At 38.1% G+C, this 23,571-nt stretch overlaps 3 protein-coding genes across 7 annotated transcripts in view; 1 reads left to right on the top strand and 2 right to left on the bottom strand.

Moving 5' to 3' along the window:
- Positions 1–1,875: 1,875 nt before the first annotated feature.
- On the bottom strand, positions 1,876–5,998 carry LOC122323077 (P2Y purinoceptor 2-like). Of its 3 annotated transcripts, none has more exons than XM_043216730.1 (2): positions 5,715–5,998; positions 1,876–3,965 (listed from the first exon to the last, which is right to left on the bottom strand). In XM_043216730.1, the coding sequence occupies exon 2, from the start codon at positions 3,951–3,953 to the stop codon at positions 2,970–2,972; it is 984 nt and encodes a 327-aa protein (XP_043072665.1). In that variant the 5' UTR covers positions 3,954–3,965; positions 5,715–5,998; the 3' UTR covers positions 1,876–2,969. The 3 variants fall into 3 exon arrangements, with proteins under 3 accessions (XP_043072665.1, XP_043072664.1, XP_043072663.1); XM_043216729.1 differs by having other exon boundaries at positions 1,876–3,969; positions 5,711–5,997; XM_043216728.1 differs by having other exon boundaries at positions 1,876–3,969; positions 5,715–5,995.
- A 2,453-nt stretch (positions 5,999–8,451) lies between these two features.
- On the bottom strand, positions 8,452–14,254 carry LOC122323076 (P2Y purinoceptor 2-like). Of its 2 annotated transcripts, none has more exons than XM_043216726.1 (2): positions 13,107–14,254; positions 8,452–10,547 (listed from the first exon to the last, which is right to left on the bottom strand). In XM_043216726.1, the coding sequence occupies exon 2, from the start codon at positions 10,533–10,535 to the stop codon at positions 9,525–9,527; it is 1,011 nt and encodes a 336-aa protein (XP_043072661.1). In that variant the 5' UTR covers positions 10,536–10,547; positions 13,107–14,254; the 3' UTR covers positions 8,452–9,524. The 2 variants fall into 2 exon arrangements, with proteins under 2 accessions (XP_043072661.1, XP_043072662.1); XM_043216727.1 differs by lacking the exon at positions 13,107–14,254 and adding an exon at positions 11,412–12,044.
- A 217-nt stretch (positions 14,255–14,471) lies between these two features.
- The window catches only part of LOC122323074 (F-BAR and double SH3 domains protein 2), a 75,336-nt gene continuing 66,236 nt past the window's right edge, over positions 14,472–23,571 (top strand). The window contains exons 1-2 of one of the 2 annotated variants that reach the window (XM_043216721.1): positions 14,472–14,639; positions 17,773–17,870. In XM_043216721.1, coding sequence (XP_043072656.1) covers positions 14,619–14,639; positions 17,773–17,870 — 119 coding nt within the window. In that variant the 5' untranslated portion in view covers positions 14,472–14,618. The remainder of the gene's footprint in view (positions 14,640–17,772; positions 17,871–23,571) is intronic. The other variant, XM_043216722.1, reaches the window with a different exon arrangement.

Here is a 23,571-nt window from a genome sequence, read left to right as displayed (position 1 = left end):
TATGACATATTTAAATGGAAATATGTAATTTTTTTTTAGGTTAGAATTCACGAGATTTTTAAATCGAACTTTACGTTCCTCATAACTGCACCCCAACTTCCTTTTGCATGAATTTTAAAATAATTTATGAACAATTTTTTTTTTTTTTTAATACGATGTTGTCAGCAGTGACAATATAAAATAATATAATATAAAAATAATAATATATATATAGATTTAGGACCAGGAGAATAAAAAGTTAATCTCGTGAGAAATTACATTAAAACTTATTATGAAATTAAAAATATTGAAAATATTTTATTAGTACTTTGTCTTTCATGACAAATATAAATTAAAATATTTTTACATAAATCAAAATACATCTTCTAGGTAAATGATTTAAGATATTGTCTTGCTAAAAATAAATAAGAGAGTTCATGCTTAAAACAATAAAAGTGTCTATTAGTTAAGTATGCAAAATAATCCAGTTTTCCCCCCTTGAATTAAATTAATTTTTCTGATCCCACTGCCAAATAGTATTTTATTTGTAAGCTTGAAAAAAAAAATTAAAACAAATGTAAATGCATCTTGATTTAGCAATGTTTATATACTGTACTCATCCCGGGTGAAATTCTGGGGAATATTTATTTATTTATTTATTGAATATATTAAAGACTCAAAAGTTGTCAGCAGTGGCATCAACACTGAAAATAAAATATTGCAAGGAAAATGATCCGTCAGTGGGATGAGGATTTATTTCTCCTTAAATCAAGTTTATTTTTCTTTCCACGCTGACAGATATTTGTTCTGTTCTTCTCAATTACATTGATTTCAGAAATTTTTGACATTTGTAAAAATACTAAGTAACGTCTAGCCTAAACACACACACACACGCACACACACACACACACACACACACGCACGCACACGTTTAAGCATAAAAGTGTAGTTGCTGAGTTTGGCTTGCAGTGTGAACGCATCTCTGACGCACATAGCTAAGTGTTCGTCAGTCCTCAGATGAATTTCTAGCCGAATGAGTCGATGCATGCGGTGCAGATTGTGCAAAACCTCAAACAGTCGAACGATAACGAATGGTTACGGCACTCGTCAGAATCCCCATAGTTTCATCGCAACTTACCGAGGTCATTGAAAATATGAAATATTACTCTGCGTTTCATCATTTCCTTCTTCCGTTGTATTTATTTGTAGTTCAGAGTGAGTAGAGACAGACGAGGCTACTCCAGGGTAGCGTCACAGTTTTGTTACATTTACATGCACATTTTATATAAAGTGAATTTTTATACAATACACATGTGTTTGTTTGCAATCATTTCTTGAACACCATCACAGTTAGAGAATAAATGGCTGTTACACCTTACTTTGCAAAGATAGCTAGAATGAGAAGGTAAGGGGAACTCAGCTCTGTATTGCTGTTGCTTTTATTTATTATGTTGTTTTTTCTTTGATATTTATACTCTTAAAATAAAGAACATTACTGCAGTATCTGAGATGTGGAAAATCATCTTTACATCTCTTTATCTTTATAGACTGATGTTTGTGATTTTTGTTTTGTTTTATGATTATTATTATTATTATTATTATTATTGATAATGTACATTCAAAAGTGAGGGGTTGGTGAAGTTTTTTAATATTTTTGAAATATTTCTGTTCACCAAGTCTGTGTTCATTTGATTAAAACTAAATAAATAAAAACAGAAATACTGTAAAATACCAGTAATACTGCAAACCGGTCTTCGTGTCACATGATTCTTCAGAAATCATTTTAATATGCTGATTTGCTTCTTAAAGAAACATTTCTTCTTCTTCTTCTTCTTCTTTTTCTTCTCGGTGATGACAGCTTTTGTGCTGCTTCATATTTCTGTGGAAACCGTGAGACATTTTTTCAGGGTTCTTTAATAGAAAGTTCATAACAGCATTTGTTTAAAATACCTTTTCAAACACTACATTTAGTGTTCAAAATGTTATTACAGTCACTTTTGATTAATCAAATGCTTGCTTAAGTGTTAAATGTTACAAAAAATAACTTACTGACCCCAAAATTCTTTGAACAGGGGATTTAAAATGTGCTTTTTCAGCATTAGCAATGGCTAAATGTATTAACCTAAAAAAGGAGTATACGCTTATAGCATTTTGCAGTATAGGCTACTAACACATTATTCTGATCTAAAATGCTTTTCGACGGATTATGGGCAATAACCTGATGATTACCGGGAAATTCTTCCAGTACCATGAAGAGTACGGCTTTTCACACTTATATTAATTATGCCGCAATCACATTAGACTTTGAGAATGTGCAAATTAGAGTATAATTCAGAGAAAACAGGGTTGCCAGACCTGCCAAACAAAACCAGCCCATTGTTCCCAAAGAGTTTGATTGACAGGCGATCTGACCAATCATGACCAATTTTTTCAGCGTCGGTGGATTCTTAAAACATTTTGGTATATTGATGTGGTTGAGATCAAATTCGTTGTGATGTTCATTCAAGTTTATTTTTTGCATTAAATATGAAAAGACAGTCATTTCATGCTTGAACTGAGACGATGAGTCAGTCACAACCTCAAAACGAGAATATTTCATACCAGAACTAACTCGAAATGGCGGTCTGTTCTCACAGATGAGGCAAGAGACTGGATGTAGAGCTCACCAGGCAAAAACGGTACTAATCTCGCTTCTAAATTAGTGCAAAAAGTTAAGTGCAGTGTGAAAAGCCCTATTTTCCCTGGGATTTCTAATCTTCCTGAAATGTTTGGGTTTTGGCTTCATACATTATATGTAGGTCTACCTGCATTTTCAATGCTTAGATCCCACCTTCTCGGATGCCATGATTGGTCGGTTATGCATTATATCTGCGCGCTATTGGTCAAACTAGTGGGTTAGCTACTTTTTTGTCCAGGTTACATTCGTTTCAGCAAGAATAAAAACAAAACCAGATATTTCCCTGTCAGGACACGTAATATAACCCAAATTTTTACTGTAATGTTGAGAGGGATTTGTCAGACTTTATGCTTAATTTCTTCTTGATGCTGTTTCTGAAGCTCTGTCCTGCCATGAAGTAGAGGATGGGGTCGATGCAGCTGTTGAGGCCGACCAGAGGTCGCGTGACCTTGTAGATGTTGTTGGAGAGGCGCAGCACATCGCAGTCGTGTGTGTCCAGGTAACGGAAGGTGTAGTATATACTGCGGTTCACGTGGAAAGGCAAGAAGCACAACATGAAAGCCAGAAGCACGATGATGATCATCTTCACCGACTTCTGTTTGGAGCGCTGCGACATTGGCTCTCTGAGAACGCCGGGGTCGAGAAGTTTCTTCACCATAAGTCCATTGCAAACGAGCACCACCCCGAACGGTACGACAAAGAGCAGGAACATCACCACCGAGCTGTACACCAGAAAGTCATTGTAGAGCTCCTGGATAGTGGTGTCGTGACAGACCAGGTCATTATTGTTAAGTCTAACCCTGCAGAAATAAAGAATCGGTGCTTGTAAGATGAGAATGATCATCCATACTCCTACGGAAACCAAACGAGCGCGGCGGCCGTTCATCCAGTACAGAGAACGCATCGGGTGGCAGATGCCTAAAAAGCGGTGCAGACTGATGCAGCTGAGGAAGAGGATGCTCCCGTAGAGGTTTGTGTAGAAGAGAAAGCGAATCAGCTTACACATCAGCTCCCCGAACGGCCAGTCGTTCTTATCGGCGTAATAGTAGATGAGGAACGGCAGGGTGAGGACGTAAAGCGTGTCGCAGATGTTGAGGTTGAGCATGTAGATGGTGCTGGGCTTCCAGTGTTTGGTTCGGAACAGGATGAAATACATGGCCGTGATGTTCAACGCCAGGCCGAACACAAACACCAGAGTGTAGCTCACCGGGAGGAGAATGTACTTGAACTGCTCTTTTAAAATGCAACGGTAGATGTGACTATCGTTAGTTACTCCGGTGTTGTTAAACGTTGCCATTCTGATCCAGATCTGTCTGAGGATAAGACAAGGACATCATATCTTAAGTTTACAAAGCGACATTGGGGCACTTTTCATTGTGCATGCATATACAGATACTCTGTGCTAACAGTAGCCTAAAATATAAAATATTAGCAGTGAAATGATGCTGTTTTATGTAAGAAGCTACCCAATGTCCGTATAAATAGTACAAAAAATGTTGATCCGGGATCAAATCACGGCAGGCTAAATGGTACACTCAATAAAATCAGACACAATAAAAGTTTTTTTAGCAGTGAATTGGATAGGAAAATGTATCGGGAGGAATGTTGTATAACCCGTCAAGACTATGTTGCACTTCACCACAAAAATGATAGGAATTATGTTTTGCATAAAAGAAAATTAAGTATGTTTATAGGACCATTAAAGGGATAGTTCACCTAAAAATGAAAATGCTGTCATCTTGTGCTCATGTTGGTCAACAACTGTATGAGTTTCTTTCTTCACAAAAGAACATTTTGAAGAATGCTAGTAGCAAGTTTTAAGGGTTTTTTTACATTTTAATGATGATTTTTTGTTTATTACGAACATGCAGCTTTTCATTCCGTAAGATGATTGTGTGTGCATTATTTATTCTGACGGCGCCCATTCACTGCGGATCAGTTGGTGAGACAGTGATGTAAAGCTACATTTTGCCAAATCTGTTCCAATGAAGAAACAAACTCAAATTTTCATTTTTGGCTGGACTATTCTCTTAGAAGAAAGTAAGCAAATACTGATAATCTGTTTATGTGTCATCACCTTTCCGAGCATTTCCTTGCTTCCTAAGCCTGGTCTCGAGTAGTTCAATAGATCTTGGTCTTGCTTGAACCATTGGATGTTATGTTGTGATAGTTATATGAAACAAGTGTTTATTGTGGCACCTGTCTGGGCTCCTATAAATACACCACACATGTCTAAGAGGTGGTAAATGTCCACAAACCACACACGCCCATATTGATATTGTTACGCATATGGCAGCCTACAAATATTCCTGGAACATTGTTTTTAACAGAGTGTTGTAAGAATTTCAAATGCTTTCTTCCAAACTCAGGGGACCGACCAATGAGATTACAAAGATGTACCGATGATTTGTTTCTGCTAATCACGCAGCTTAACAGCACTCTCATTTATGCCAGAGAATATGCATCATATCGATCCATAAAGCAAATCAACCACATCTTGAAAACCTCCTGAGACTTTCCTAAGAACCTGCTCAGATATTGTTTCGAAAGCTAATTTCACAAAAAGCCTCCAGACACTCCCCACACTTTAGCCTTAAAGAAATACACGTTTTTCATTTCAAATGATATGTTGTCAAATGCTGCCGTAACCAAAGCCTGATCGCGTTATTTAGGATGATTTAAGAATCTAAGAGTCTTAAAGCAAGTCTTTTTATTATGGGGTATCACAATTTCGGTCCCAATTCCCAACATATACAAGATTTTACCAATTTTCGAATGTTTACAGTTTTGACATCTGTCTTGTGAGAGCTACTGTGTTTTTAGGATGAATCGTTGATCTCGTGACATTCATTATTTAGATGTCACATCTTTGAAATGAATAAATGTAAAAATGCAGTGTATATTCCACTAACACTAACACATGTTGATAGATTCATCTATCACAGTGATGTCCAAACATTGTATATATTTGTAAGGTACGCATTCAGTAGATCAACATGACTGTCAACATGGAAAAGAAAGAGAAGAAAAGAAAGAAGCAAGTAAGTCACATACTCACATGTGTTTTCGGCAGATTATTTTCAGGAATGTCCCCTCACGCTCTTCATACTTGCACAGTCCTGCTCTTCTTCTGCCTGTTCATGCTGGGTTTCTTCATTGTAGGCGGGTCTACTCGTGTGAACACGCCTCAAGCCCGCTCTCATTGGCCAATGCATCAGTCGACGGCAATCAATCACTCGATATCCTGGGAGAACTCTTTCGCTGAAGGTAAACAGGTTTCCAGAAAACGCGTCTCATGCCACCGTCTTCCATTATTTGTGGAAAATTACACCATCGGTACATCTATTGGTTTGACAGAACAATGACACGAAACAGACTGCGTTTGGAATGGAAAATACTGCCAGCTATTTTAATAAATAATGTGTAAACAGACTGCTTTATAAACAGTGATGGTGTCGTGTCACATTTGTCAAAATTTCAATTGCTGCTGGTCCGCTTTTTATAGACAGCATCACAAAACAGGCAGAGTTTTTAGTATTTTCATTTTTTTTCCTTTTCACGGCACTTTATACCAAAGCTAGTTATCGCTGCTGTGAGGGTGTTTCTAATACACAGGAAAGGTGATTTTGACATTGTTCTTTCTCCTGACTGCTGTTATCAGTCTTTATATGAAGGCGGGACTTCACCATATTCATAAAGTATTATTAATGCACCATCTTTGTTCTGTATAAGTCTTTGGTGCCCCTTGCAACATTTTCCAATTGCAATATGACTGCATAGGCTGGAAGAGTATAGACATTTTATATATTTGACTTTCTGTGCACCGAATGGAGTGTGATGGCCATTTTTTTCTTTCTTGAAGTACGTTTTTTTGCCTGTGTAGTAATACGTTTTGGCAATTAGATGTAGACATTTTGCTAAATTCCAGTTAATCAGACAAGAGTCCAGTTGGCCCAACTAGTAGTTAGTCTTATAATTTATAAAATAAAATGAAATAAAATAAATGCCCAGTCTTAAAGAAGGAAACCTATTTTGGGAAATCTGCCTCTATATTCTTCCAAATTTAAATAAACATATGTATAATACATCATTTACAGTATATGTAAGTTTAGCTAATGTAAGATGATGTAACATAAAAAATAAAAAAATAATTTTGTGTACCCCATAATTGTACAAATAATACTGTAAAGATACATACAGGATTACCGTACCAGTGACAGTCTTTATTTCTGAAAATGCGGGATGGAAAGTGATACTGTACTTACAAATTAAAGCGATTACAACCCAATCTATTCCCAAGAAAATGTTTTGTTTGAGTTATTTCGCTTAGAATAAGAAAACTAGATGAACAAGGTAGTGCAAACCAGAATGACAGAAAATGTCAACATCCGCCTAAACCAAAGGAGAAAACTGATAAGCTTCACCCTTATACAACTATCTAATAGGATTAAAAAGTGCCAGTTTATAATTTCATTCAAGACTGCTGGAGTGTGTTCAGAGAAAGAGTAAAGCCCACGTTCATATTTTGGTTCGTGTGGTTTAAATTGAAATTGTATTGTATGGCGTTGGTAATGTCAGCGGGTTTAATGCCCGTCATAGCATGAACATGGATGATAAAACCTAAAATGTACACACTACTTATTTATATAAAGTAGTTACGCATTTAATGATTTTCTTTGTATTTAAACCACATGATGTACATGATTAATATTTATACATACAGCTTCAGACATTTATTTACTCATGGCTTATTTATTGATTTATTTTCTTGAGTTAAGCACAAACGTAATTTGTCAGGTTTGTTTGTTCAACGCAAGAAAAAGTGCATTCTTTAAAATTTGAACAGTTCTGTTATCGTTCAGAGACGTCTGTAAGTAAGTACACGACAACATACGTTTAACCAAGTAGACATTGACTTCATGTGCAGCCTGTATCCTATCGCAACCAAAATACCAATTCTTTTACAATAATTTTTAGTTTGTTTTTACTTTGCTGATAAAAGTACGTAATCTAATTACACAGAATGAGAGACAAACAGCCACTTACTTTTTCTATTGTCAATGCAATCATTATAAAACTATAAATCACACTCTCCATTATTAGACACTTTAAACCTGTTATCTATGTTCAACCTCTCTTCTCCTGATGTGCTGATTGAATTGAAGATGTTAATTCGTGTAATGTTATTTATATAGTATTATAGTATTGACATTATGAATTAAATTGTATCTTAAGTTTTTATTTTAAGTCATTTTGTTAAGTTTAAATATTTCTTTTAGACTTTTTTTTATTACTATTTTTATTTCAGTTCTAGATCTAGTTTTTTGTGAGTCCCAAACCACACGTTGACATACATACAAGGTCAAAAAACACGTTAATATTGTTATGATATGCATTTATTTTATTATTTAAAGAACACTCAAACAATTTGGTCAGCGAATGCCCTCCGGTGTTCGGTTATTTCATTTAAAGCAATGTTTGTGAGCTTTTATTGCTACAAAAGGGGCAAAAAATTAACTCGCATTTTCATTCCGACAAACGCAAAAAGACCCAAGTGGGCGGGAAATATGCTAATGTTTCATTCTGACGTCGGCTTGGGACTCGTTTTTAAACACGATTCGTTTCTTTTGAAGATATGATAACTTTATGCACTTTTTGATTTAGATCTTTGCAGAAAGTTTTAATTCATTTAGAGCTGTGCCACACACCGCATGAAAGGTCATTTAAAAAGATGTTTTATATTAAAAATTAAACGTAAAACATTTTTAGAACTTTTGCATTTAAAATGTATGGTAGTTTTTATTATTATTTCAATACTTAAATTTTAATTTAAATTTTAAACTTTAAATTTTATTTCAGTTTTTATTTTACTTCATTTCATATTTTCGCTTTCAGTTTTAGTTTTAAATGCGTCACTCCTCTTTGGAGTGTTAGTGCATATATAAGATCCCTAAAGCTGCAAAGACTAAAGTTTCTTTATAAAAGTTAAGACTTACTATTCAAACGTGAGTTTTGAGCATTGAGAGAGTAGAGCTTTTTGTTTGTCGTTTATCCGATCACGAATTTGTTGTAATTATGTTTACGCAAACTTAATCAGTAATTATGCCACAAATTACTCGTTTGTAATGGCATTTATTGTTTTAACGTTATTACGCCGGGACATAACATTTGAGATATTCGGCCAATCACAACGAACGCGCTGGATAGCTGGTCAATCAGAGCACACCTCGCTTTTTTTTAATAACAATGAGCTTTGTACAAATCCACCTGTTTTTACGAAGGCGGGGCTTAGAGGACAAACAGTAACGATTCACGGTATGTGGAAAATAATGTGTTTTTTAACCTTACACCGCGTTAAACCAAATGCACAAATAATGTTTTTTAGCCACATTATATAACCCCTATTAATTGACAGTAACAACTGTCTTGACTACCTGATCTCATCAAAGGCATGTTAAGACAGCTTTATCTAATTTTGTGTCCTGGAACAATATTCTGGACGTGAACCAAATTCCAGCGAGTTAGTGAAATGTCGTTGCGCTGATACCAACCGTCTCGACACACCTTTTCATAAACACTTAATTAACCTATATGAATCTTAGGCGCAGTGTCAGTTTGCTAGGTTGCTAAACAGAAGCAGAGGTTTATGCAGCATGAATAGAAAACAGCATGTTCTCTGGTCAGAGAGCAGATATATATAGAGCAACACTGTCCTTCACATTCTATAAAATGTCCTTTGGAAGGGTCACAAGGTCCTTCTATTTATACAACGCCGACAGGTTTCTTAGTAGGATCTACTTTTAAAGTATTCCGACATTTCATCATGGGTCTTTCCCTGAGTGAGGCACTTCATTTTCCCTCAAGTGCGCTATAAAGAAGCTGAGGGTGATTTCCTATTTTCAGATTTACTTGATTTACTTTTCTTGTTCTTGAAGCTGCTTCTGAAACCCTGTCCTGCCATGAAGTAGAGGATGGGGTCGATGCAGCTGTTGGCGCTGGCCAGAGGTCGCGTGACCTTGTAGGCCATGCTGGCAGCCTCCAGCATCGAGCAGCTCACTTGTTTGTCCAGGTAACGGAAGGTGTAGTATATACTGCGGTTCACGTGGAAAGGCAAGAAGCACAACATGAAAGCAAGAAGCACGATGATGATCATCTTCACCGACTTCTGCTTAAAGCGCTGCGACATCGGGCCTCCACCAATACCGGGTTCCTGAAGTTTCTTCACCATCAAGCCGTTGCAGACCAGCACCACCCCGAACGGTACGACAAAAAGCAGGAACATCACCACCGAGCTGTAAACAACAAAGTCATCGAAGAGCTCCTTGCTCGTGGTGTCGTAGCAAACCGTCGACTGTGATTTCGTGTCACCGGTATCATTCATCCTGGAGAAATAAAGAATCGGTGCTTGTAAGATGAGAATGATCATCCATATTCCCACCGAAACCAAACGAGCGCGGCGGCCGTTCATCCAGGACAAGGAGCGCACCGGGTGACAGACGCCTAAAAAGCGGTGCAGACTGATGCAGCTGAGGAAGAGGATGCTCCCGTAGAGGTTTGTGTAGAAGAGAAAGCGAATCAGCTTACACATCAGCTCCCCGAACGGCCAGTCGTTCTTATCGGCGTAATAGTAGATGAGGAACGGCAGGGTGAGGACGTAAAGCGTGTCGCAGATGTTGAGGTTGAGCATGTAGATGGTGCTGGGCTTCCAGTGTTTGGTTCGGAACAGGATGAAATACATGGCCGTGATGTTCAACGCCAGGCCGAACACAAACACCAGAGTGTAGCTCACCGGGAGGAGAATGTACTTGAACTGTTCATCTATCTTACAGTGATACGGACCGCTGATGTTTGTGGCCGTTGTGTTGTTAAATATCGCCATTCTGTTCCAGATCTGTCAAAGATATACAAATTTTACACATTTTAGCCGCTTTTGTACCACAAATACATTGTATGGGTCAAAATTATAATTTTTTAAATACCAAAGATCGTGTTCCATGTAAATTTCCTACCGTAAATATATTAAAACTTAATATGTGATTGGTAATATGCATTGCTAAGAACATCATTTGGACAGCATTTAAAGGTGATTTTTTTTTTGCACCCTTAGATTCCAGATATTCAAACGGTTGTATCTCGACTGAAAGCATCACACATCGATGTAAAATTTAATTATTCAGCTTTCAGCTGGTGTATAAATCACGTAACACACATCACTGGTTTTGTGGTCATGAATTGAATAAAATTTGCACTATTTAATCAGTTAAAATGTATGAGACTGGAACGATTTATCAATTTTTTGCTGTTAAATATTGTGTATAAATCTAGCTGTAGTACATTTAAATTAGAATAAAAAAAAATCATCATGCAAGCGTATGTTGTTAACTGAGTTTTCCAGTTGTTTTCAAGTCCAATGGAGACAAGAGCTTTTAAAGTAGCACTAAATGCTTGTTCTGGACATCACACACAACCCTTATATTGCTTTCATTAATGACACAGACCAACATATCGATCGAAGCTATAATGTAGCTGTTTGTTATAGATCATATCTGCCTCTAAAGACATTTGAGGTAACTGTTGAACAAAAGCTATTAAACATCTTGACGGGTTTATTTTAAGCAGGCATAATTTAGATGCGCTCTATTTGGATTGATATACAGCGCAAGCTCCTAAAAAAAATTATGATACAAATATGAATGCATTTTATACTGGTGTTGAGTAATAATCATATAAACACGCAAAATTAAAAGCAACTCACGCAGATGCTCTTAGTGGTTCCTTCAGCAATGCAAGCAACAGTTGTTCCTCTTTACAGTTTGCATACCTACAGAGACCTGCTTTACCTCTGCTTGTTTATTCTGCATATATCCACCGTGGGTGTGTTTACATGCCTCGGCATGCTCTCATAGGCCACAGCGTCAGCCAATAATATGTCAATCATTCTGGAAGACTCACGCAGCGTGACTGCAGGGAGGGGGGTTTAAAGGAAGAGTTCACCCAAAAATGACAGTGTGCTTAAGGTGTACTCACCCTCAGGCCATCCAAGATATAAATGAGCTTTTTTGGAGAAATTCAGCATTACTTCACCCGCTTATTAAGGGATGTTCTGCGGTGAATGGGTGCCGTCAGAAGAAGAGTCCAAACAGCTGTTAATGGCGTATGAATAATTCTTAGTATTTCTCAATACTTCAGTTCAGATGATGCATCTTTTTTACCGGAGGAAGGAATTTTTTTATTTTCTTCGGAAGCAGCAGTTTGTATCTTTAAAAAAAACTACTTTGTTAGCTTTTAACCTCACATGGCGTTCGTTGATGGACTTTAACTGGATTGCTTTTGGATTACTCGTTATTATTTTGTTTTTATTAGCCGCTTGGACTCTTTTTCTGACGGCACCCATTCACTGCAGAGGATCTGTTTGTGAGTGACGGGGTGCTATATTTCTCTAAATCTCTTCTGGTGAAGATCTTGGACGGCCCGAGGGTGAGTATTTTCAGCAAACTGTCTTTTTTGGGTCAACTTTTCCTTTAACTCATCACGTTGTTGTTATCGGTGCCACATTTCCTGTAACCAAGTTTATTTTAGAGTTCCTGATGATTGCTCCTGCCTAGTCATTCCAGCACAAACATATAGTTTTAAGTCAACGTTTATTTCAGTCAATATTGATTCAGATGATAAAACAAACTCATCTGTATCTTGGATGTCCTGAGGCCAGCTGTCAACAGATTCTCATTGTTAGGTGAACTATTTATTTAAGGTTACAACCGAATAATACTCAAAACTTTCATCAATAATACTGAGGGAAAAAAACACCATGTTTCAGAATAGTGCCCTTGGGGAGATCCCTGCAGAGATTGGCAAAGGAGAAAGGCGTATGCTAATTATCAATAATTAATGTCTTGCCCGACAGTACAGTGAAGAGAAGTTCACACAACCCAAAACTGAAAATTCATTTGTTCAGGGAATACATGCCAGTTTTCTTTGAAGAGGATTCCTAGTATTGCGTTATTGATCTTTTTATTTTAAATTACACTTCAAATGTATTATCTAAAGTAATCAGGTTGCTGTGCACACAGTAGCCTTAAAAAACATAGCTTAGATTTGTTTGTTATAGATCGTATCTGCGTCTAAAGACATTTGAGGTAACTTAAACTATTGAACAAAAGCTATTAGACATCTTGACGGTTTTATGTTAAGCAGACGTAATTTAGGTGCTCTCTATTTGGATTGATTTCTCTTTTTTTTAATATTAACAATTATTGCATACATAACATACAGTGCAACTCATTAAAAAAAATGCATGATACAAATATTAATGCATTTTATACTGATGTATGACTTCATGTGACTAACTTCATCTGCACACACGGTAGCCTTAAAAACAAAACATAGTCATATCGCTTGGTTTCCTGACAAACTGAACCTTATGAATTGAATGCAAACGCTTTGTCCTGACCTGTCCCTCCGTTCTTCTCAGGTTGAAATCGTCCGAGACCTTCCCAGCTCCTACACGGGCTTCATCAGATTCGCATGAGGCCCGTCATCCTTACCCTGCGACTCTGTTACTGTGAATGTCAAGGTGTTCGATTGCTGTCCTACTTGCCTCGCAACGCTGTATTAATGATTACCCTTAGTAAGCGGAGTTAAACTTTATGCGGTCAGTCTCTGCATGTACAGCAAATGTTTGGGCACACCTGACTGAATTTATGTTTCCCGTGATCTTAAAAACCTTAAAATGCACAAACGTCAGTGGCAGACTGCATGCGTATCTTTAAAAAAAGAAAAGAAAAATTAAGGAAGATGAGCGGTCGAGTGTTGGGGATAGACTTCTAAAATATAGCCATCAAATAGATACTTCAAAAAGATGCACCCCGTGAAGTTTGTTGATGTGCAAAGTGAGCAGACCTGGCATCTAGACAAGGAAGAGGCACAAAAATCCCATTCATAGTCATAATAAAGTCTATAGATGATGAAGTCTTTGTGGTTTTCATTCATTTCTTCACTTGTGACAACTAGCCCCGTCCTGTTCCGAGGGATTTGCATTGTGGTGTAAAAAAAACCTAAAGATTAAAAGCCCTGTATGTTAGAAATAAATAGAAGGTTTATCACGGTATTGGAATTCATTTCATGAGATTCTTAGATATGATTGTAGTTATGCATCATTGCGTAGCATCAGGTGAATTGTATATGATCAGTATTGCAAAGACACAAGTTTAAGGACCTTTACGACACATCAGTAGAGAAATCTTCAACTCTTGGAAGGTGTATCCTCATGTTCAGCTCTGAAGATGTAGTGATGTTGGTCGATGCTACAGACGCGTTAGACACTATTCGTGTACTTATTCTGTGCATTCGGGTATCTATTTATTTATTTTTTTTTACCGATTTCTACAGTCGATGCTTAACTTTGAAACTTTGCGGGAAGTAAATCTAAACGTATTTCGTTTTCATCCTGTGCATAAAGAATCGTTAGGATTGTGAAACGCGCTAACCTTACTATGGCAAAGGTCCAGATTATGAATAGTAATAGCCGTCGGCGCATTCTTGAACTGTCCAATCACGCAGCTTTATTAATATTTAAATAACCAGCTGACCGTGGCCCACGCGCCAAGCGAAGCCAATCGGGTTCTCCCGCCGAGCGAACGTCCCGTTACGTAATTAATATTCATGAGCTAAGCCTTCCCTGTAGTAGGGTTCGTAGAGCGGGGTTCGTTGTGCCCGGTCCGGGGCGCTGTTGGGTTGGATTTCACGGTTGGGGATTCATCTTTGGAGGCATATTCTCTCTTTCATTACTTTCTCTCCTGATCCGCAGTGTTTGTTGAGCGTCTGCCCGACTGGACCTGCTTCATCATGGCCGTCTGAATTCAGATCCGAATCCCAGTCTGATCCCCTTTTCTCAACCATCCATCCCGATCGCTCTGGGAATCATTTCTTTGGGATTTTACTTCATTTGTGCCAATGTTCAAACATGCAGCCTCCGCCAAGAAAGGTAAGAAACCAGCGTTGGAACAACGTGTGTGTGTGTGTGTGTGTGTATGTGAGTGTGTGTTTTTTTTTAATGTGATGTGTTACATTGTCCCGAAGTTGCAACTTTGTATCTAGCCGCGGTTTGTTTTGAAACAATATATCAGTTTTTATACGTAACGGAAACAATGTATCAAGAGTTTTCTCGAGCGGTCTTGTTTTTATTGTTGTTTTTAAAGCGGCGGCGGCGGCGAATAATCCCCGCATTTAGCAGCTATTTTTCTAGAGATGCTAGCTGAGAGTTTTAGGCTGGTTTGTTCTCGGATAACGGTCAAACCGGGCAGCCATGAGAGTCGTCTTGTTTTGTGTGTTTTTACCGAGCCGCCACGCTTTTTTTTGTCAAACAGACGGATCAATTGTCATTTTTCTCATCCCAAAGTCTGACGTTGTGTTACGCGCCTCGCTTAAATGCGCCCAGATGTCACGCACATGCGAGAAAAACGCGTTTAAATCCATATATCCCACAGAAAGATGTTTTACTGTCTCTCTCTCTCTCAGAGGTGACAGCGGAGGTGTTGGGTTTCAAACTCGTGTCCCACAGGCTGTATGGAGGAATGTGAAATTTCCACGCAAAACCATAGTATTCCTATCATTCCGCGCACATTCACGCATTCTAACCCTCAAAGCGTTGCATCAGAGTGTAAAATCCTTAAAGGTGACGTCTGACTTTTTTGCGATTGCTTTGTCTCGTGAAGAGAAGGAAGGCAGATAGCATGTAGCACGCGTTTGCCCCGCAATAACCCTCTTTTATTTTCGCTAAACGACGCTTCAACATGCAAATATTAAACTGGGATGTGTTTGCTTCGCTCGTTGTCACGCTGATGATGTTTTGAATGGACAATAAATGACGTCCGGCTGGAGATGTAGGCAGGACACGGGATAGCCCACGGTGTGAATCATTGGTTAAATGCGAGACCGAAAGGTGCATATGCTGGTCAGACGCTAAAGGTCATTCGTACCGGATTTCTGATCTGATCCGTGTCTGTCATCAGTGAGGACGTTTCCATAAAGAGCTGGGTAAATGCTTGGAAAGTGTGCTGTTTGTTGTTTTGCTCTCACGCAAATGCTGCTGTGAGTGTCTCCTCCATCTCAAAGTAGCAGAGCTTCACCTGTACGGCTGGAAGTGTTGAGGAGAAACCGTGTGTTACGGTGTAACTTTGCGTCCTGCTGATGCTGGCAGGGTTGGATGCCGGTGCGTTTTGTATTATTCTCCGTCCTCCTTGCCTTTAACCTTTAGGGAGTTGTTATAGAACCAATTATCTCCTCACCTGGCAAGTGGAGAACTTCTGTTGTAATTAACAGCTTCTCCCCAGATATTAGTCGACCTGCCCGGGCTCATTGGTCTGGTCCCGTTGGGTTTTACTCGCCCATCGAGCGCCCGAGTATCACACCTTCTTCGTAGCCGTGTTTGGTTCGGGTACAAGAACTTGCGATTGAACCCAGACGTTGAGGTTGTGTTCCTCTTGATTGTTTTGATTTAGGGGAATAGGTAATCGAGAATATGCTCACCCTCGGGCCGTCCATGATGGAGATGAGCTTGTTTCCTCATCAGAACAGATTTGGAGAAATTTGCATCACTTGCACGCCAACGGATCCTTTGCAGTGAATGGGTGCCGTCAGAATAGGAGTCCAAACAGCCGATTAAAAACAAAAACTAATCTTGTATCCGTAACAATAAAACAATAAAAACGGTTCTAAGCGAATGGACAACTATTTTAACCAGAAGCAGGAGATTAATTGATAGACTGGAGTGGTGTGGCCTATTTGTGGATTATTATTGTGATGTTTTTAACAGCTGTTTGGAATGTCATTCTGACGGCACCCATTCACTGACAAAACTAGTTTTCTTCAAATCTGTCCTAACGGAGAAATGGCCTGAGAATGAGTACATTCAGTCATTCAGTACATCTCAGTGCCATCTTTTGTGTAATCAAGATTATTTTATAGAGTTCGAGACGGTTAAGCCACCACAGTGATTCCTGAGCTGTTTGTTGATTCATAATTGAAGGGTTCTTTATCATTCAGTGACTTTCACTTCTACATACTTCAGGATGTGAACGGTTATAGGTCTCGAACGAAACCATCACCTGCGTCTTTCATGTCGACTTCAAAGCATTTATGCGTGCATTTTCCTGTAGATAAACCTAAAACGTTTATTTTTTCCTATTAATGGTGACACTAAACGCTGCCAATAAAGAACCGTTATTTTTAATCGATTTCGGTTTTGTTACGTCAGGAAACTTAAGTTTAATAAAAAAAAAAATTGTCATAATAAAAATAGCATAATCTGGATTGTAATGTGTTATAATTCTTTAATCTTATCCGGTTAAAATAACTTGAAAACATTTCTGGCTTTAGAAGCATTTCAGGCATTTTACACACTTTGGTGTTACTTTTATGATGATACTTTTAAGTCTCTGTAGAAATGTCTTTGTCAGCAGAAAAATAAACATCTGGCAGTTTTTATCCTTTAAGTTATTTTAGTTGTTGCAGTCATGTGTTTTTAATTTCTCTTGTACGCTTAAATGAAAACAGTACTTAATATAAAGCGTAATCATGGTTAGTCCAGGTCAGTTTGATCAGGTTCGTGATTTCTCATCTTATAGGTTCTCATCTATCCATATTAGTCTAAACTATGAGATGAGCGGCAGTATATTGTGTAATATAAAATTGGTTCATTTCAGACAACATAACTGTTTTCAAACAGGTTTCCTGAACGCTGCTGGTCAGATTGTCCCACCCCCAAACTCACACCATTGGTTGAGCTAATGTTTTGATTGACAGCAGGCCTTACTGCGACAGGAAAAAGTTTTAACATCCAAAAAAAGAGCCACTTCAGCTTTAATTGCGCTCGTGACAGTGGAGTGGCGTTCTGTATTTTTTATTGAAGGAAACGACCGTAAAACTGTGCCCGTCTGCTCAGTTAGAGTTTGATTAGTGGGAATAGCGTTTAGAAGGATTGCGAATTCGTCGCCGTGTCTCGTACAGCTGACCGGAGCTGGAAACACAATAACGAGCTCATGTGGGACATTGTGTGTGTTTTTTGCAGCTGGCATGTGCCATCTTTCTCACCTCTAATGATGTCTTCTCCTCTTCAGGTAAAAGTGACACAGGAACTGAAGAACACGCATACGGAGCAGCTCGGCCGCCTGCACCTCAAACACCAGACAGAATGTGATTTATTGGAAGATATGAGGTAAGGCATAAAAACACATGCATCCTGAACAGTAAACTTATAAAGCAAAAAAAAAAAAACAGCGAATTCTCCCCATTTTTGAGGAACGAACACAAGAGCGGGATGTGACGAAGGCATTTCCTTCGGACTTCCTGCTCGTGGACCAGTCGTTCCCACAGCTGGAAGTCATAACTGTGCTGCTTTTCTCTTTTTTTCCATTTTTTTTTTTCTCTCCTTGTCTTCTCTTAAAAGGGATTGCGGGCTGTTTCAGAACAGGGGAGGGAGTCTTGTTAAAACCGCTGCGTTTGGACATGGAATTCGTCATGTGTTCGTACACGCTTACGAGTGTTTAAGGAGATATTTGACAGTGGCACACCCTCACAAGGCAAAAATTGCAGCGCAATCGTAATCTGCTGCAGGGGCTATTTCGGTGTGTGTTAGTTTCACGGAGTGAAAAGATGTTTGTGTCCAAAAGAGAGCGAGAGAGTGGATCAGGATGGGCTGAACTCCATGTTTTTTTGATTAGCTGACTGCATGAAAGACCAGTCTAATGTGTAAGTCCTAGTACAGCTACCGGGTTTAGTTTGTAATTCTAAAATGAGAAAAATAACTTTTTTAATAATTGAGCTCAAACGGGTTTTCTAAACACTTCTCCTATTTGCAATTGCAATGTTTTTAAAAAGTTTGCATATCATATTTGTAAGTCACATCGTATTTGTAAGCGACTTCAATACTTATTTCTGATGCTTCGCTCTTTTATACTGCGTAGCTTTTAGCGATGCACGATAATCATTGTCAGAATATGTTTGCGCATTTTGTCACCAAAGCCGGTTCTGTAATCAACGGTAAATGCCATCAGGTGCGTTTCTTACTGACAAAATATCGGTCAATGATTAACGGTGCATCCCCAGTAGCTTTGCCTTTATTCAAAATATACAAGGCTCTCCTTCTTTCTCAATTAAAACATCTGATTTTTAAATTTAGTTGTCTGTCGTACCTTCTGTTCGGAGACAGGACATACTTTATCGCATGTAAATTCTGCCAGCATCTAGCTTTACATCTTTGCAGAGAACAGCTCGCAACACGCTTTAATAGCTTTACGCCTCATAGCCAAAGACCTTCAGCTGGTGTTTCCGCAGGCGGAAAAAGAAGACAAAAAATAGTGAGACATGAAAGTCAGTCACGCCGTGAGTCAGCTAACCATCTGGAATCGTGCCGAATGTGCAGTTTCCTGGCTGCTTCTAGCGACGCTGCCTTGTGTCCTGTCACCAACGTTAGTCAGGATAGACACCATGTTTAAAGGTGATGCTTGTAGTCGTTTAGGGCGTGAAAATTCTCAGTTTAATATGCAGGAAGGACTGCCGAGGTAACAGTGATCTGCTTTTTTTGAGGCCTGTCAACTTTGTCTTGACCGATTTTGACTCGACGTTTGCTCTAATAATGGAAGTCAAAGATGGAATGCAAGCATGAAAACCCATTTGGAAACTGTTTTTAACTCTCTCCCTGCCGTTGACGAGATATCTTGACAATTAGGTTACAGCGCTTTCCCTCCAAAGACGAGTTTTTACGGCAATCCCTGTTCTAGATTGTTACTGTAAGGAAAGCCCTAGCATATGTTCCGAATGAGTTATGGGATTTCCCGGGTCTACCGGGCTTGAAAAAACATTGATCGTCATAACCTGAAGAATCAGAGACAATGTAGATCATTAAATACGTTACGTGTGTAGATCGTCCATGTAGATCATGTTTTGACCATTTTTTTTAAACTAATTTGGGATGAAGTAAACTAGAAGGAGATGCCTTTGTCCAAAATGTTGTGTTTCTGATGATAATAACACATGAACACATAAAGATATAAGGCAATAACATAAACATAAAGCAAAGGCTTGGTTCTTTATTTTGATATACAATATGATATGTTCAGATATGCATAGCAGAAAATATTCTGAACGCCGTCAAATTTAGGTGAAAATCACAAAAAATGCTGGCGGTGGCTGGCAACATTTAAAAAAATAAAAAAAAAGCTGGTGGGGAAAGAATTAAAGTCTTAATTTTTGCTATGGTGTTTGATGTCAGAATTACAAAATATATGATTGAGATGCTTTTGCGAGTTTATAAAGCGTTTATAAAAAGTTTATAAAAATTCTGAGATGAAATTTGACGTGAGATTTTGTGAGATTTACTCTCTAAATGGTGAGATTTAAACTTGAAATTGTATATAATATATAATGAGTCTAAACTTATTCTCACATCTATCGATGTTCTGCGCATTATCATGCATTAAATCAAGTCATTTCAATAGGAATGTGCACAGTCTGCAACTTTGTTTGATTTCCCCATACAGATCTAGTATCAGATTCAAGTTCGTGTGAATTTGCTTTGATGGTTGATTTCTATTAGAACAGTTTGAATGTTGTTTAAGGTGGACTAGCGTTAGAAGATCGTTACAGACGTCGAAAGCTAATGCCAAGTTCACGTTGCACAACTTTCAGAGTTGTCGGATCAGTTGTTTTCACACTGCACAACTATCTGGGGTAGCATTCAGCTGCTGTTATGTTCGCTTGATGCGCGATGGAACGGAGACAACTTTCCTCTGCTCTGTATCTTTCTCTCTCATTGGCTGTAGGTCATCGCTGATGTAGTTTTCAGAACTCATTTCACACAGCAGGATCACCGACACCTCCAGATATTTAAGATTCTCTTACACTGCGTCTTTGATAATTCACACTGCGTGATTGTCACTTGCGTGATTGTGAAATTTTAATTTCCGCAAAACCTGTCGGTGAGTGAAAATAGGGGCAGCAATCATGCAGTTTGAACTCTGTATAATGTATTGCAGCAAGAAATAAGTTTGCATGCAAGTGACCTTATGGACTTCATTTTCTCTCTGAATGTGAAATGCGTCCATAGATCTGGTCTCTGTCCTCTGTTCTTTGTTTCTCTGTCTGACTCTTGCTGACCAACACATACGCAAACATTCTCAAGGTGGGCTAGAGGGATAAATCAATGTCTCGGACGGGAGTCAAAGAGCCCCATTGATTAAGCTGCTCTTGTGAGTTTGATCTTCCTGTTTACCTACTGGCCCACTAATGCTCTGACCGTAATCTCTCAGACAGGACGAGGGGACGGCAGTATGAGCAGATATGTTATTACCGTAGAACTTCAGAACAGTCACACACTGTGTCAGATATATTTGGCGGTGAGTTCATAGTGTATTTTGGGAAGTGCTGCTGACTCTTACAGACCAGAACGCTGCAGTCAGTAGTAACTTCAAACAAGAAGGGCTCTGCTGTAGTCTGTGTGTTTGTTTCTCCTGTTTTTCACCTGTTTGGAAATGCGCAGACGCTGATGTGAGCATTTGAGTTACTTAACTTGTGTTAACTTGCCAACAGGAATTGTTGTGGGTGGTTGCTGCTCTGAGTTGTTGTCTGTTGGTCAAAAAAGTTGAATTTGTAGATACACCATTCACTAGATATGGCTCAAGTCTTAACATTTTTTTGTCTTTAGGACTTTTTTGTATCTATCTATCTATCTATCTATCTATCTATCTATCTATCTATCTATCTATCTATCTATCTATCTATCTATCTATCTATCTATCTATCTATCTATCTATCGTTCCATCTATCTAGTCATTTTGTATATCTATCTATTGTTCCATCTGTCATCTTTCCATCTATCTAGTCATTTTGAATATATATATCGTTCCATCTATCATTGTTCCATCTATCTAGTCATTTATTGTTCCATCGTTCCATCTATAATCCATCTATCTAGTCATTTTGAATATCTATCGTTCCATCTATTATCTTTCCATCTATCTAGTCATTTTGAATATCTGTGTTCCATCTATCATTGTTCCATCTATCTAGTCATTTTGAATATCTATCATTGTTTCATCTATCTATTGTTCCATCGTTCCATCTATCATCTTTCCATCTATATATATATATATATAAGTTTAGTGTCTGTTGCATTTTCAAATGCATATGAATGTAAATATTAATTCAAGTGGTGCACTGTGAGCTGATCTAAAACACTGAAACCACTGGATCATGAGATGCTCATGAGTAAATAAACGCTGTGCAGCTCATCACTCGGAAACACACAGAGCATTTGTTTATTTAAATACATCACACTCTTTTGCGGTTTGATAATCATGTTAAGCCATATTGCGATTTCATTTTTATTTTTGCTTCATTGTTCAGCCCTAAATAACACACCTCTCCTGTTCACATGGCTTGAGCAATCATTCTTATCCATAGCACAGTGCTGTGGGTTCAGTTATTTTCCCAGGACAGCGGATGAGCGTCTAAATCAGCGATGCCCTGATACTGCCGACAGGAAGACATGGGAGGGAGCTGAGGGATTGTGGGAAATAGTTGAGGAATCCTGTGTGATATTAAAGAGTTGTTTCAGAAACTGATGGATGGAGCAGATGAAAAAGAAGGAAAAAGCAAAGCAGCCGATGAGAAATAGCTGCTTTGAGGGAGCCGCTTTTTGTATGAGACACATAATGAGTTCCATCAAGACTCTTCTGGCTGGATCTGTTTCTCTTGCGCTTTCTGACTTTGTTTCATTGTGAACCAGCGAGGCAGTATGACGACTAGGCTGTTTTTCTAGAAAATACTGCAAGGCTACAAGCCTGCTTTATGATATGAGCCATAGAATAATGTCTGTGCTTAACACAAGACAAGAAAAACCTTGTTATGAAAGAGGTAATTTTATTATTTAAAATAATGTCATTATAAGAATATTTAAAAATGTTATTAATTTATTAACAAAGTCTCCGAAAATGTACATTATGCTTGTTTAATAATTTTATATATATATATATATATATATATATATATATATATATATATATATATATATATATATATATATATATATATATATATATATATATATATATATATATATATATATATATATATATATATATATATATATAATAACCCTGTGGGTTCTCACAGGGTTCTCTGAATCGGATCTGACCTGAGTGTTAACTCTATGAACCAAATGCACAGAAATCATGCTCTCCATCATTCTTTAATGAATGAGCTTTTCTTACAACCATCGTCACACACACAAGCCCACAACTCTCAAAGGCTTTAATGAAATTGAGCCGGCCTGCCTCCTGAATCTCAAGGCTAATTTGATCAGAGAGGTATTTCATGAAAAGCCTTTTCATTCTTTCAACAGCATTTTTAAACCCCGAAAAGCATCTGCTCGCTGACTTCAGACCGGCCCGGGCCTCGATCTGCGTCACACGATACGTAGCGTGAACGTTTCAGGTTGGTCTAGAGATAGACATGAGATTAAAGCGATCGGTTTAGACGCACGCACCTGTTTTCTTGTCACCTGTTTGACTTTCTTTAGAAAAAAGATATTGTGAGTAATGTTTCAGTGTTTTTTTTTTCCTCCTTACAGTGAAAGTTAATGGGGCTATTGTTGATTTAGCCACCGTTGACCTTCATCGCATGGGCAAAAAAGAGTTTTTGGGTGAACTAGCAAAAAAATAAAAATCTGTTCCTCATATTCCGATATGAATAGCAAGCAAGTTGTATGTATTACTTTTATGATGTTTCACGATGCAGTAAAATGATGACCGAAATGTTTTAAATATCTTAAATATTAAGCAGCAGTTGTTTTCAGCATTGATAAGAGTTATGAGTTAGTCTTGAGCAGCAAAACGGTATATTAGAATGATTTCTGAAGG

This window comes from Puntigrus tetrazona, chromosome 18 (genome assembly GCF_018831695.1).
Source record: "Puntigrus tetrazona isolate hp1 chromosome 18, ASM1883169v1, whole genome shotgun sequence".
NCBI classification, from domain to species: Eukaryota; Metazoa; Chordata; class Actinopteri; order Cypriniformes; family Cyprinidae; genus Puntigrus; species Puntigrus tetrazona.
Note: the sequence above shows the minus strand (reverse complement) of the source record. Positions and strands in the feature narration are given on the sequence as shown.